Here is a 16,050-nt window from a genome sequence, read left to right on the forward strand (position 1 = left end):
TAGAGAATAGGGAATTTCTGCACATCCCACATGGTGGTTGCCAGATGTTTATTTTTGCATAATTTGAGTGCTTGGTGTCCTTTACACTTCTTTTGGAGAACTTGCCAACTGCATTGTAATGTGTTCTACTGTCATATACACCTGAACAATTGCACACGCGCACACACACACACACACACACACACACACACACACACACACACACACACACACACACACACACACACACACACACACACACACACGCACACACAGACACACACTGTGTAGGGAAATGGGCTGTGTCAGATGAGGAGGAGGCTTGTTATGTTTGCTGTCACAGACCATTAACATTCCAGCAGTAAGAGTGCTGTCGGAGGAGCTCTGGCCTGCATCCAAGCGTCTAACCTCCCCCACCGCAGGGACAGGAGAGCGCCCATGCCACTTACACATGCAAAACAAGCCAAAGTCACTGACTTTTGGGCCTCCTTACACACCCTTGCACACATTCACACATTTCCTGAAGTTACGATCCACTGTACACACTTTAGAAATATCTACAGAATGCCTAAACTGGTATTTAATATAATATATCACAAAAGAATCCCTGGCTATCCAAACGTACAGTTTATAGTCTAATCCTGTCGTGGTGAGACTGGTGAATCAATGCTCAACCCTTTAGTATACACGGTATTGTTACAGTAATGCAGTCAGACCATGTTGAAAGTTAAGTTCATCAACCAAAATGTACATATAACAAGGGTCATCTGACGTTAAATAATATTAAAGCAAATGTTATGAAGTGGTGGGTACTCAAAAAAACTAATTTCATATGACAGGTGGGCAGCATACTGTAAAGTTATCTGATTTAAATATCATCCAAGTTGGAGCATATTAAATTAATCCAGTTTTAGTCAGAGAGCAAAAGCCAAATCAATATTAAAACCGACACTGCTTATTAGTGCAGCACTGGTATTTGATCATAGTCCCAGTCCCAGCCCAATATAATTTACCCTGTACTCTGTACTCAATATAATTTACCCTGGACCCTGTGGATACAGCTCATTTGGATAAAGTCAGGGCTCGAGAAGCCTCTTGTTACAAGAACCTTTTTAACTGGAGCCAATGAATGCATATTCTATTATCCTGTTTGCCTGTTTCTCCATTGTACTGCTTTAACAGAAGGCAGTGTTTTCTCCTACAGTCCATTAATTATTAAAGTTATAATAGCATGCCTATGTCGCAGCATGCCTTGGCTGTTGCCAATCCACCTTGTGCCAGAGAACCACCAAGGTCAAAACATCCATCAACTTTGCCTCTTATACATTATTACTTCCACGGCTCTTTGTGTTTTGGTTGCCTAAATAAATCGCCTCCTTTGTACAGACTCACCACATACACTGACCTCAAGTGCCTCTGCGATTTGTTAGATGCTGTAAGGTCAACAGCACAGGATGTATAGCCTCTACCTCATAGCCGAAAGTGTGTTAGTCTGGGGAAAAAAAGAGAATGAGAGAGCGGGTGAGACAGTGGAATTATGGGTCAATAAATCGTGCTTATGGGAAGCACACCAGTGGGACTCCTAAGCAGGTCAAGGGCAAGGCATTGATTGGGCACATCATAAACCAGCCTGTCTAAGAGCTGTGTGTGTGAGAGAGAGAGAGAGAGAGAGAGAGAGAGATGGGTGGGGGGATGGAAGGATTATATGAAAAATTTAGAGAGAGTGAAAACTGTTTCTGAGATTAGCTGAATAGACAGAAATGATGATAGAGTAGAAGGGAAACATGATCATGGAGATACATTATCCATTCACTTAATCGTCTTCATCACATCATCACATCATTTTCTTCTTCGAACATTTGTATGCTTTGCATGTATTTCAATGTTCTCGTTACTTACCGTAGGAGGCTATTTTCATGCAGAGCTGATCTATAGAGATGTCTTAGCAAAGTCCTTTAGACAAGACCCCCCACTCGGCAGCCATCTTGGTGACGCACCTTGGGCAGTTATCGGGCAGCTATTCTCCTATTCAAGTGAATGGGGAGGCATTCAGGTACAGTGTAGACATTGCTGCCATAGTTTGCGTTACAAACTAACCCCATGCATTTCTATGGAGGATTCTTTGAGTGCTGTGTCTCCTCGTTAAAAAGTCTCTGGTTGTAGCCTTCGGCACTCTCACCTGGCCTGTAGCCTAGATATCAGCTTGCTGCCATGTGTTTGTGATGCCCCCCAGCTGCCCTATGCTGTCATTGACTTGTTTACTGCATAAGCACGTTTTGATCTAACTGGCCAAATGTCAGAGCAGAGTGGACAAGTCTGTGTGCAAGTCAGTCCAGTGTTTCACCCAGTAAATCAGTAAATGCGATTGAGTCCAGTGACATTTAGAAGTGGAGCGAACCACTTGGCATACTATAGTGTGTCTACGCGTCTCTGCTGTAGTTACAGGTAAACACACCTTTCGTCAGGATCGTCAGGATCGTCATGATGAGCAGAGTCAACTTAGAATGTGAAGATAGAATGCTACGTTTAGATATGGAATGGCGTCCGTGGTCAAGGAATTAGTGAGTTCTTTTCACTCTGACCATGAAGTGGGATGGAAGGGGGGGGGGGGGGGGGGGGCTCATAGCTTTAGTTTTTGATGTTGCCTCAGTGTCAAATGAAACGTTCAATTAATTTCACATTCATTACTCTCTATTTCCCCATCCTCTATTTTCTCTCTCTGTCTCTCTATCACATCCTAATTTACTCTCCATCCCTCTCTCTCTCACCCATTTTCCATCCTTCATCACCTTGATTAAGCTTGACAGTGGGGCGTGTTAATGTGGTTACTGTGCATTTAGCAGCTGCCCATCAGTTCCTTACAGCCACTGGAGACCTACTGTACCCAGTCACCCTAATCTGTGGCAAAAAACACTTCATTTCTCCCTCCAGTGGGAGTCCATCTTAATGGAAACTTAATTTGGTTATATAATGTGTGTGTGTGTGTGTGTGTGTGTGTGTGTGTGTGTGTGTGTGTGTGTGTGTGTGTGTGTGTGTGTGTGTGTGTGTGTGTGTGTGTGTGTGTGTGTGTGTGTGTGTGTGTGTGTGTATGTGCGTGCGTGTGTGTGCGTGCGCGTGTGTGTGCGCATGAACGTACATGTGCGTTCACAGATATTTCTGTGGATTAAATTCTTGAAAGGGGACAAATTTCCTCTTCGGAGAATGATTCCTTAGGGCCCTTGTTTCAGTAATAAAACACATGCTCCAGTTTCAGCGTGTAATTTCTAATGTTCCACCAAAGAGACGAGAGTTCTCCTCCCCCTTCTGTGTCGTCCTTTACAAGCCACTGCCACAAGGTGTGTGTGTGTGTGTGTGTGTGTGTGTGTGTGTGTGTGTGTGTCTTTGTTTCATTATTAGTTTGTTCTAATATTTGCATGCCAAATTTAATGTCATTGACAGCAGTACATTTTGTTCTGCAGTATTTAATTATATGTGGTTAACCACCCCCCCCCCCCCAAAAAAAAAAAAAACATAATAATAATGAAATAAATAAAAAAAACTAAAAAAAAACTACTTCCTACTTTGGAAACTTCATTGCAATTCAGTTCATTGTCGTTCTCTAGCTATTTTTGCTTTATGGCCAGCAGTGAAGACAAAATGATGACAGATTATAATGATTTAAATGGTTCCCAAGGAAGCAAGTGCCGCTTGATGGCTTCATGAGATGCCTTTGTCATCCAACTGAGACTATTAGAGACGTGTGCGAGTGCAAGCAGATGGCCGTCCTGCTGTACTCATGTGGTTCCTCCCTGCGTGTTCTCTCCCAGCAGACGCTGCGGCGTGTTACCTTCTCGGTGGTGAGCCAGCCCCAGGACCCGGGCTGTTACGACAGTGGCCTGGAGGACTCGGAGACGCCCAGCAGCAAGAGCTCGTCAGGGCCACGGCTGGGGGCACTGCCCCTGCCAGAGGACGGCTACGAGAGGACCACTCCAGAGGGCAGTGTGGGTGAAGAGGAGCATGTGGAGAATGGTGAGTGTGCGCTGGTCAAAGAATCCTCCACATGACCCCAACACACTGCCAACCCCCCCCCCCCACACACACACACACACCCACAACACACAGCCAAAGAACCTCCACATGATCCCAACACACTGCCAAAGAATCTCCCCACACACCCCCAACACGCAGCCAAAGAACCTCCACACAACCACAACACACAGCCAAAAAAAACCACACAAAACCCCAGCACACACGCAAAAAAACTCGCACGCACCCCCAACACTACGGCAAAGAATCCCCTCACACACACCCAACACTATGGCAAAGAATCCTCTCAAACACCCCCAACACACCGGCAAAGAATCCCCTCACACACACACAACACATCGCCGAAGAACCTCCACACCCCCAACACATCGCCAAAGAACTCCACACACAACCTCAAAATACAGCTAAAGAGCCTCCTACACACACACCCCAACACACAGCCAATCCCTACACACACCCCAACACACAGCCAATCCCTACACACACCCCAACACACAGCCAGCCCCCACACACAGCCCAATACACAGCCAACCCTACACACCCCAACAACACACAGCCAAAGAACCCCCAACACAAGCCCAACACAGAGCCAAAGAGACCTAAAGCACTGCCATGCTACAAAAGCCCACCTCTGCCGCTCAGAAAAGCTGGTCTTTAATGAGGGCTTCTCAGGCACTTTCAGTTTGAAGGAGTTTTGTGTTGTAATTATCTAAAAACATTTTCTCGTGGAAGGCCAAAAATTGAATCAATGCCCTCGTGAAAAGAACAAGGATGGGTAGGCCTGATAAATAAACCAATGATGGAATGCTTAATTTAGAATATCAAAGGAATGCCAACTGGGTTTTTTTTTTGTTTTGTTTAGGAGAGTTTTTGAACTCATTTCTGCATAGTAGAGCAACTATGTTAAGAATTATTTATGTGCTAGAGATGAGAACTGCGCTTGAAGCGCCTAAATGAATGTGAAGGCTGCATTACAGAAAACTGTTGCTTGAAATTGTTTTACATGACCTGAAGCTTTATAGATTATTATTACATGGTAGGATTGTGGCTTGTGATATCTGTTTGAAGTCATTTTTATGTTTATCAAATTGTGTGCGTAATGCAGTTCAAAAGCACTGAAGGAGCATAGTCCTACTCCTGACCTGGTACCGCAGTTTACTAAACAACATTGTGATATTCATTTGACAAGACCAATGTACAAAGTGCAATTTGAACACGCAGGTTGTTCCTAAGTTACCAAATTGCCTCTGTAAACTCTAAATGGCTTTGATTAGCTGCAAACAAGTGAATATCAATGACTGAGTCCTTTACCTCAACCTCCCCTTTGGTGTTCATTAATTTAATGGTGGGCATTAATAATTTATGTGATCGTCGAATATGGGTTTACATTTGGGTTCTTATATTTCAACTCCGTGCAAATTTTGTAATACAAGCCTTGCGCCTCTCAATATGTAAGGAAGGAATCCACAGCTTCTATTCTTAAGAGGAGTGTGCGCTTTCTCTTGAATCCCACAATCTCTATGGAAGCTTCAGCAAAGTCTTCAAATTGTATGGTGTCCTTGAATTAAGCATGCCCAAAAATAGACAGCTCACCGTACACATGCACATGCGGCAGGATATTATTTGCGTATATGTGCTTATGATAGTCATACTTCTGGTTGTCAAGGAGATCAGTCTCTTCTTTCACACACAAATGAGTTTTTATTCTTTATTTTTTTATATAGCTACATTCACCCACGCGTATCTATAGAGGTTACCTTAACTCATCTGCCCTTTCTCTATCGTTTTTATGCAGTGCAGTATAGCTGTTTCTTTCAACAGATCATAAAGAAAGAGCTATTCTGAAGTCTGAAAGAATGCCAGGGACCAGTGAGAAAGGTGCTTTCGGAGTCTAACTCAATGGCTCTCAAGTGAATAATGGCACGTCTAGCTCTGATTTACACATTTGTGAATGACTTTTTGGCCTCATAACTTCAGTGTCTGTAAAAATGATAATGTGTCAGGATGATAGATAAAAGGTAGATAAAAGAGAGCATTGAGCTGAGGAGCAGCAGTGAGTAAGCCATTGCTCACTGGACATGATGTACACACAGGTCTGTGCCTGTCAGTTCGCCATCAATATCAGCACATTTGAATAGTGCTCAGCGCTGACGCAAGAGCACCGCTGTTCTCACCAGTGTGACTCAATCCCAATCTCTGTCTTGTCCCCCTCCCAGACCCGAGGCAGCTGCCCGACGTGGCCTTGACCGGGAAGTGCACGCGGGAGTGTGACGAGTTCGGCCACTCCGACACCTGCTGGATGCCCGTGCAGGTTTCGCCCCGGAGGCATCCCGGCAACGAGCCGCGCCTGTCCACCTTTGCCTCACCCGGCGGCTGCATGGGGGTCGGAGGCGACCGCAACAACAACAACGAGGACGACGAGGGCAGCGAGCCGGACGCGGACGACGAAGACGGGGAGGGCTCGGAGCGCGGCGGCTCGGGCGGACGGAGACCCGGCCTGCGCAGGCACGTCCGGGACACTCTGGCCAACGGAGACCCGCTGGGAGACCGCAACAGCAACGTCGGCGACCACAACCGCAACCTGCTCAACCGCAAGATGACCTCGGCGTCCTACGACACGTTCAGCAGCGCCGGGTTCGGACGCAGGGGGCTGGAGGAGGAGGAACAGCGCACCCCGGAGGTCATCCCGCTCACGCGGACCGGCGGCGACTACAAGACCACCTCCTGTCTCACACTCTCACGCAGAGAGGTGTACCTGTGAGCGCCCGACAGAAGCAGAGAGAGGCAGACAGAAAGAGAGAGAGAGAGAGAGAGAGAGAGAGAGAGAGTGGGAGAGAGACAAAGAAAGAGAAAAGAAAGGTCCACTAACATTGATTTCCCTCAAATTTGCAGGACCCTAAAAAAAATCAAAATGGGTTAAACATCTGTTAAAACAGGTGTAGCCCTGAAGCCAAATAAATCAATGAAATAATCAATTTTAACTGTCTGAATGCAGTTGTTTAGTGAATCAAAAATAGACTGAAAATCCTGTCTGAAACCCCAAACTGTGCGTCATAAGGATGATGTGCAGCTTGGCCCACCCCTGAGCAAATGTCTAATCCCCTGCTCATCCGGCCCTCTAGGGGCAGTTCTTGGAATTGCAGCGGAGAAGAAAAGTTGGCGGTCTGTCAAGCACATCATCACCATGTGTTCCAAAGACCAACATTTTGAGCCAGTTCTTTCAGACCAGCATGGACCTATTCTCAATGAGATTGCACAGGAAAAATCAGTTTAGGCTTATCAGTCAACGAAAAAAAGGAGTCACTAAGACTGAATCATATATCACCTGTAGGTACTGTTATCAACAAACACTGTTATCAGAACAGGACATTGTAAAATGCCACTTGTACCATCTAATCTGTCTCTTATATGGGGCGATTCCCCTCTGAACAGACAGCTTAGCCTTTCAGTTAAGAAACAGTTTCCAGGAGTTTCCAGGAGATGGTGACAGTTGTCCCATGTTTTCTTTTCTTTAATCTCAATGCAGTGACGCGTATTCACGCTTGTATAGGTTCTTCATGTGTCTTACTCTTCTTACTCTGACATGTTCCTCTACACTCTCCATACAGATACATAGACATAGACACACACACACACACACACACACACACACACACACACACACGCAGACATTTCTTATATGTGAACAGATGCATGATAATGCTCATCTCCTCATCATGCATACATTTACAAACAAACACACAGCTCTGTGTGTCTTGTGTATGTTCTTGTGTGCTCAAGCCAGTGCTGTCCAACATTGCTTTTAAGATCACTACTGTAGCTGTAGCATTTTTGCCTGCTTTAACTCGACCAGTTTATATATAAAAATATGTAAAACATTTAAACATATTTGAATACCTAATCATTCTAACAATACTACTGGGAAGGCATTCAGATGACTTTGTAGGTACATCTATACTATAATGTATACAAGGAACCAACCGCATTCCTTTCTAGTAGAGACCATAGATAAACCAAATCTGTACAATAGACACTGCATGACAATAAGCAAATGCTTATTTGGTTAAGGGGAAAAAAACAAAAGATTTTTTTTGTGTGTGAGGGAGGGGATGCTAAGCCTCCTTTTCTGTGTGTATGTGTGGCACTTGAGCCAAGGGATGAGCCAAGGGGTATTGGTGTGTAAAATCTCTTTCACAAGCTGGACAGAGAGTGACGGAGAGCAACCTTTGATCTTGCGGCAAATGCTGGATCAACCCGTGTACAGAGCTGGAGCAGCTCGCAAGGATTAAATTGCTGCATTCAACACGCGACAATGGTTTTAAATGGCCGACACTGCTCAGACCTTATCTACAACTCTCAGGTACCACGAGTCTGTTTGTGAGTTTTGTCAGTGGTGACCCACTTCTTCCGTGTGCTCTTAATGCCACAAGGGAGGTTGCTCTCCCTCCCTGTCCACCGGGGACTTCCTGGCCACTAGGGGGCACCCTTTTTGACACTTCCTCTTTCCCATACTTTGCCCCAAGTAGATGCTCCCCTCTCCTCCACCTCTAGCTAGCCAGATCCTGAATCTCCACATACTGTAATATGAACGAAATGGGATCCAGATTCACCAAAGATTTTAGCATGTTTTTGTTTTCTCACGGTTCTCATTTATGTCTTTTTCATCTACCTAGACACCACTACCTGTGCACTCTTGACTCATTATTGTATAGTTCTTAAATGAGAAGAGACTCTCAAGTCTCGATTTTTTTTTTTTTTTTTTTTTTTTGAAAGCCATGCTAAAACCGTTTGTGAATCGAAACCTGCGCCATCGTACTGTCTTCACGGAGCAGCCTTCCTTCCTGAGGCTGGGGACTCCGTCCGGTCCCGCCACGCCAAATCCCCACCGGCTCCTCCTGCTCTCCTGCGACCTTAAGGACCCACAGACCCATTCAGGAGCCTTGGTGCTTCAGTGCCTGGACACGACTTCAAAAACAAAAACAAACAAAAAAACACAAGAGAAACGGATTGATGTAGAAATCATTAAAAAAGGGGAAAAAAGACTACAGCACTAATAATGATGCAGACTCTACAGGAATTGAATTCCGCATGAACTGAACCTGCATTTTTTTTTTGTTTGTTTCGTGGAGAGACTCACTCCAGTTCCGCTCTGCATTTTTTGTCTGTTTTTGGTAAACAGCAGATTCTTTGGCTATATAATAACTGCTGTTTTAATGCAGTCTGTAAGTATTCCTGTACATTTTTGCGAGGGAGGGAGGCTCTGAACTGTGAACATGAAGGGCATCAGTGTGTGCTTATGTGTGTGTGAATGAACATGAGAGACTACTTTTTTTCTACTGCATGCTATACCAACAATTTCCATTTCGCATATACCAGTTCCCATTCTGATGGTGGGAAGAGAGGGTAGAAGAGGACTGATGACCAATTTTCTTTTAGACACAAACACATACGCTCACATGCACATGAGCAGACACACACAAACACACACACACACGCACACACACTCACATATTTTTGTATGGCGAAATCATACCCATTTCTGCCCGCTCTTCCCATCTATTCCCACCTGCCATAGTAGAACTACCTTAGAGAGATGAAATCTTTAACCAGAAAGGCATGCTAAAAAGGTCTTCAGTCCTGCACTTATAATAATTAATATTAAATTGTATTTTTTTTCTTCTGTTTTTCAGTTTTTATGCTCATGTGAGAGACTTTGTTACTCTCTTAGTGTAATTATGAAATGAATCGCATTTGCTATGAGGGGAAGAAGGGGACAGTGAAAGGTTTGGTATGTTACCTGTACAAGTTTGACTTTGACATTAAAACTCCTGCAAACCTCTCCGGCTTCCAGTTTCTTTTCAGTCACTTTATTATCAGTAGAAGTGCAGATATCGTAGACACAAGCTTTGTCCTCATGGGTTTTATATCAAGAAATATGATAAGCACAACCATTTCTTACTATTCTCCCCTAAGTATTAATAAATAGTCTATCATGACAGTGTGTCATTTGAAATTATTGATCTCCTTCTCGGCAGCTGAGCCTAGCTTAGTTATTGTTTCATGCATTCACTGAACATTCTGCTTCAGTAGAGCTGTGCTTTTTATTTTTTATATAGCCTCATCAATTTTGTCCTCAAATTATTCATTCAATGAAATTCACCATTACGTCACTAAATTTCTCTCCTGATGTCCAGAAAATGCCTTGTCCCAGGTCCTATTGGCTTATTTCTATGTATCAATACTGATACTATATCAACACACTACTTATTGTTCATGCATCAGAGAAGTTGACTTCACTTTCAAGAGTTCCATACTGAAAAAGCCTTCTACCAATCAGATATGTTTCAGTCAGAAATTATTGCATAATATTTTAGAGTTATGGGTTTGGCATATCTACATTCAGAGTAAATTTACTCTTACATTTCTTTGATTTATATTTTTGCTAACTGTCCCCATCACTCAGCCCAATACCTCACACACAGGCTACTCTTACTCTTTGTATGAGCTACACTCTCGGCTAAGCTCTTCAGTGGCATGGAGGCACAGAACCAAGAAAACACATTGCACACACACTGAGTGAGAAGATTGCCCGCAGAAGAACATGCCCTTGGGTTCATCCTCTACACATAATGGAGAGGAACTGCCAGTAAGTGCGTTTTACTGCTCAATAGCAGGCTGTTATTGTAAGTGACTCCATTGCTAGATCAATTTTTCCTCCTAAAGATTACAACCGATTAAAGGTGCAGTCAGCAATAGCGCAGAAAGCCATGCTTGTTAATGTTTGTGTTTATATTTAAATTTATTATAGCAGACAATTTTGTCAAAAACAATATATGTTATATTTTAACCACAAAACACACCTGAGGTAGCTCACCCCTCCCCTTAGTATTCCCAGAGTAACTCCACCAACGGTTTCATTTTTTTTGGAAGCTGCCCCCACTTTGTTTCCAGTTTTCGATGGGCTGCCTACAAAGAACCGTTTATTTTACGGATGGGCAGCTATCGTGAAGAGGTGATTGCTGGATGTGAGAAAACATGTTATGGGCTATGATGGCTGACTGCATCTTTAAAATAGATGATTGATTGTTGACCAAAATCCATTTTCTTCACTTGTTCAATACCCTCCCCTCCTTGCATTGGCATTCTGATGTGACTTTCTATTTTCCTTTTTCCTTGTGTGAAAAACCAGATGGTGATGTTATGATACTAAATTTCCCTTGGAATTAATAAAGTATTTCTTATCTTGTCTTAAAATAATAATAAAGTGATGACTTATAACTGAGAACAGCATCTCTGACCTTAGCAGTGCACATAATGCAGTATGTAATGTTGGTCGGGTATGAGACGTCCAATTAGTGTGTCCACCTGTTCAAATACACCTGTGAGCCCATGTGACTAATGTAACACCCCACCCAGTGTATTGCACCCCCTAGTGGCTATAACAAGTAAGACCAATAAACCCACACATCAACAATGACCTGCAGCTCCTGCAGTTGACATTCTTTACAGTGAGAGTAGTTTTGATTCAGATAAATTCTGAAACATATATGATGTAAGATAGGTGCAGCACATAATGGGTGTACAACACGTAATGGGACATTCCAAGTGGTATCATGTCCGTAAATTAATCTCATGTTCTTTTTTTTGCAAACTTCTCTAGGGCAGTGTTACATTATTAGAATAGGTATTCTCCAAAATGTGAGTGTTGTAGCTATTCAGCTCCATGTTGCAACAGTTTCTCATTTGTAGCTACCACCTTACATTACACTGATGGTCTCAACCTCGATCTCATTTTAAAGCTTTTTAAACCCTCATTCCATTTTTTGCCAAAAAAGGATGAAAATGATCAATTGGGGTTTCAGAGACAATTTATGGACATTTTCAAAATATGATGACATCCATGGTTAAGCAGTCATATTTCAGTCTTCATAACAGGGATACAAAATAGAAATACTCCTCCTCAAAGAAACTCAGAGGAAATTATACCAACATCTGTCTTATAATACATAAATCATATCTAACCTGTTTATTTAATGCACATTTTGACTAGCCTGGAAGCACTTGCCATTAACATTTAATTTTCTATTGCACATAAACTTTTAATTTGATTCAACATTTAGTGAAAGTCATGGTGATTTACATAATCATCTGTCATGCACGAGGAATGAACCAACCACAATATCCTGTATGAGTAGGCCAGGGTGGTCAGAGCCCATATGTTTAAAAATTTATCCATTGCAAAATGCAATGAATGTGCATAGGGCAGACCATGGCCATTTGTCACTCAGAAGGATGGGAAGGTGAGACCAATCTGACAAAGTGGCTAGTGTAGATACAATTAATCTGATCCACGTGTCACGCACAGCCCACATTTCGTTGTGGCAACAGCAAATTACAAAAACACACAGGATAGAAAAGAACACACACGCATGCATGACTCTGTAACACACTGAGAATTAAACAGGTACTACAGTAGAAATGTTGTGCTTCTCTCCTTGCAGGCAATGCAGGTACTTGACCTGCCTATGGATGGTCCGCTGGTGTTGGGGCTTTCTTGGTACTGTAGAAGTGTTTGTGCGGCTGTACCATCATGTGTGGTGCTCTGCTGTCAGAGGGAGTTTCCTAATGCTTCAGGGTAGTATATGCTAGGATTCAGATGAGCTACAGCATCCTCTGTGCCAGGTCTGTCATTCTAGGCAAAAAAAGTCCAGTGGCACAGAAATCCATTGCTTGGCGTCAATGTAAGGATGGCGAGGGGTCACGTAAAATTTATGTTAAAATCCTTTAGAAGCTTTTGGACTTGACGGTAACATTTACTCCTAAATGAATACAGCCCAGCTTCACACCTTCTCCATAATGGTAGTCAATGATCATCTGCAAGTCCAACACGGTGCAATCATGCCATATTTTGCACAACGTTCGGAAATGCATGCCAGGTTATTACTGAACACGATAACCACATTATTCATAAAAAATGAACATATCAACCTCTGAATACAATAGAAATAGTACACACACCTGGTGGTGAGTCTGCATGAATATCATCACCCACTATGCCATCATCGCTCTTGCTCAGGCCTGGAAGCAATGCTTCCCACCTCTCATTCAAGATGTGGACAATAGCTAGTCCGAGGTATGTCCTGGCAATGCATCATCATTGTGCATTCTCAGTCTCAATATTTAAAACATTTGTAAAAAAATATAACATATTTTGCTTCCACAAACACAGCCTTCTATGGAAAATGGAGACAATACCTGTGTTTCATCTTGATAAAGGAAGTTCCACTGAAGTCGATGGCAGCTCACCAATTCTAGGCTGTCCACAGGGGTGCTGCTGGCAGGCTGACAGGCTGACTCAACGTAGCAGCACCAAGAGGTGAAGAAAGTCTGGTGCTTTTTTACAAAGTGCTTTCACCATTTTGGACTGAACATGCCCATGTTAAACGGCACAAAACCTTTCTTTTGCTTTGCTTTCTATTGCACCCAACTAAACTCTAACTTATCTAACCGACTATAACTATAACCAAATGCATACTTATATTTAGCATCATTCAACACAAGTAATTTCAGTTGAAGCATTAGGCTAAGGATATGTAGAAGGAGTAGAATTTTGTTGAGAATTTTGCATTCCTCAAAAACTATATGACAGTGGTGGTGTGCTGCCAAACAAAATATGCAAAGGACAAAAACATAAACATTTTGACTGGAAGGTCAGAAGAATAATGTAAACGTACAGTAAAGGTGGGCCTAAATACGTTGTTTCCTGACTACCTATGTGGTTTATTACCAGTTTGTAACGATTAGGCAAAGCAGGAAGCAACGTTAGGAATCCCTGATCAATGTTATTGCTTAGACTGGACGAGTGATATCAAAGTTAAGTCTAGGGCTGTTGGAAATGTTTCTCAATCATTAAGAAAGAAGTGAATCTGGAGGCCTAGCTGTAGGCCAGCTACTTCAGCTACAAAAATACTGCATTTCACAGGGATCATTTCCAACGCAATCTTGAGTTCGCCAATAGATGCCTTGTTAGAAATGAAGACAAAGTAGAGTGAAATGGTCTGTCGTCGAAGGGGATTGGTGATTGAGCTGGCAATTTTCAACAAAGAAGCAGCCAATCCACATTGATGACATCACTTGTGGCCGTTGGAAAAGTGGCACCTAACTGGCTTGGTTGTGATAAAGGGCCCAGAAGCACATGTCCAGCGCCATTTTTTTAACCAACACTAAGGCATTTTTCCTCTGTCGGACGCATGCTATTTGTTTATCCAGCAAATAACGATGTCCACAGACAAGGTAGATGTTGCATGATATTATGAAAATATGATGTGTTGCGACATCAAAGCATGCCACATTTGTAGTTTCTAGTGTCTCATTCCATTGAACTACAGATCCGCTACCTGGTAAGTTGATGAACCACTGAAATGATTTTGAAAGTACAAAAAAGTCTTTAGTGTTGCTTTAAAGATACGATACTAACTGGCTGAAGCTCATCCTCCAAATCCTGACCCCTCATGTATGAACTTATTGCAGCATTGTTATACAGCTAATTACTCACAAGGGTTGTGATGATTCAGTCTCATCTGTAATAGACTGTGCTGTATCATGTGTTGAATCTCGTGAACAAATGCGCCATTCTCCTACACTCCAATTCAAGATGGGGTCTTTTTACTGGCCATGAAGTCCTGACTGGTGTTGAACTTAATGGAATTGAAGTCGCCATTGTAGGCCTACCTGACATGCTGCCAACTGTCACACATTGATATGGCACCGTAGCTTGTGTGGCTGCCAAAAAATGAAAGTCAAGCTGTAAGTAGTCTTACGACGCAATATATGACTTGCTTCCCACAGGCGACACAAACTGTTCAACCTTCTGCAAATGTACTGTAGCAGTCACATTTGGAAATCTTATGAACCAATTTCTGATATTTGCTTCAGAGGGCTACTGGTTAACGGGCTGATGAAAGGCTTGCAGCGAAGATCAACACTAATGGCAGAATATATAGGCCTATTGTATGGGTAAATTGTGTTTGATTGACCGCTCCGCTTTAACCCTCTCTGCATACAGTATTCACCAACTTTGTCGCAGTATAGTTTATTACAATCACACACACAATGAATGTTCTTACAACCTTGTAATATGCGCTAGCTTGGGTGAACCCAGATGAACCTGTTAACAACTTTGATATTCAGATTTGATTAAATGATAATGAACAGTGAAATTACCTATATGTGTATTACCTATGCACAACTGAGGTCACTTTGGGAGCAAGCATCGCTTGTATGTGGGAGTTGATGTAGGCCTACTGTACTCTGGAAAATATGTGCAAAATACGTCATACTCAGGTTCTCACATGAATCTAATTTCGTTTTATCTTCAGTGTTGCCATTTATTGTGTTCAAGAGATAGAGGTTTAAAGACAGATTTACATGATGGTTTCGCAGCATGCTATCAACATTATGGATCTTTCCATAGGCAAGGATACAAGGATGTTTATTTGTCACATGCATATGATTACTAATGTAAAGAATGCAGTGAAATTGTCAGTTCCTTTGCCTATTGTACATGTGCACATGGGGGGGGGGGGGGGGGTAGGAGGGAGGGGCAGGATGATTCAGAGTTCAGAGGCTTATGATGCAGTGAAGTGGGGGAGTTAGGTTAAGGTGGGGTAGGAGGACAGTCAGGTGTGTGTGTGTGTGTGTGTGTGTGTGTGTGTGTGTGTGTGTGTGTGTGTGTGTGTGTGTGTGTGTGTGTGTGAAAGTGAAGAAGTCTGAGTGTCGTGGAGTGCATGAAGAAATGTGGGATATATAAAGTGCTGCAGTCGTGTGCGTGTGTGTGTGTGTGTGTGTGTGTGTGTGTGTGTATGTGCGTGTAAAAGTTGAGAAGTATTGTGAGTGTTGTGGAGTGCATGGAGAAGTGTGGTAGCCTAGTACATTAGTGCTGCAGTCAGGTGTGTGTGTGTGTGTGTGTGTGTGTGTGTGTGTGTGTGTGTGTGTAAGATGTGTTTATGAATGCTGGAAAGTGAATGTGTGCAATACAGTAGGCCT

At 42.9% G+C, this 16,050-nt stretch overlaps 1 protein-coding gene across 2 annotated transcripts in view; it reads left to right on the forward strand.

The window, feature by feature from the left end:
- Nucleotides 1-9,830, forward strand: part of pcdh7a (protocadherin 7a) — a 30,345-nt gene extending 20,515 nt beyond the window's left edge. Inside the window, exons 3-4 of one of the 2 annotated variants that reach the window (XM_062520496.1) lie at nucleotides 3,786-3,987; nucleotides 6,222-9,830. In XM_062520496.1, the coding sequence (XP_062376480.1) occupies nucleotides 3,786-3,987; nucleotides 6,222-6,766 (747 nt within the window). In that variant the 3' untranslated portion in view covers nucleotides 6,767-9,830. The remainder of the gene's footprint in view (nucleotides 1-3,785; nucleotides 3,988-6,221) is intronic. The other variant, XM_062520497.1, reaches the window with a different exon arrangement.
- Nucleotides 9,831-16,050: the final 6,220 nt, after the last annotated feature.

The sequence above is a fragment of the Sardina pilchardus genome, chromosome 2, assembly GCF_963854185.1.
Source record: "Sardina pilchardus chromosome 2, fSarPil1.1, whole genome shotgun sequence".
NCBI classification, from domain to species: domain Eukaryota; kingdom Metazoa; phylum Chordata; class Actinopteri; order Clupeiformes; family Clupeidae; genus Sardina; species Sardina pilchardus.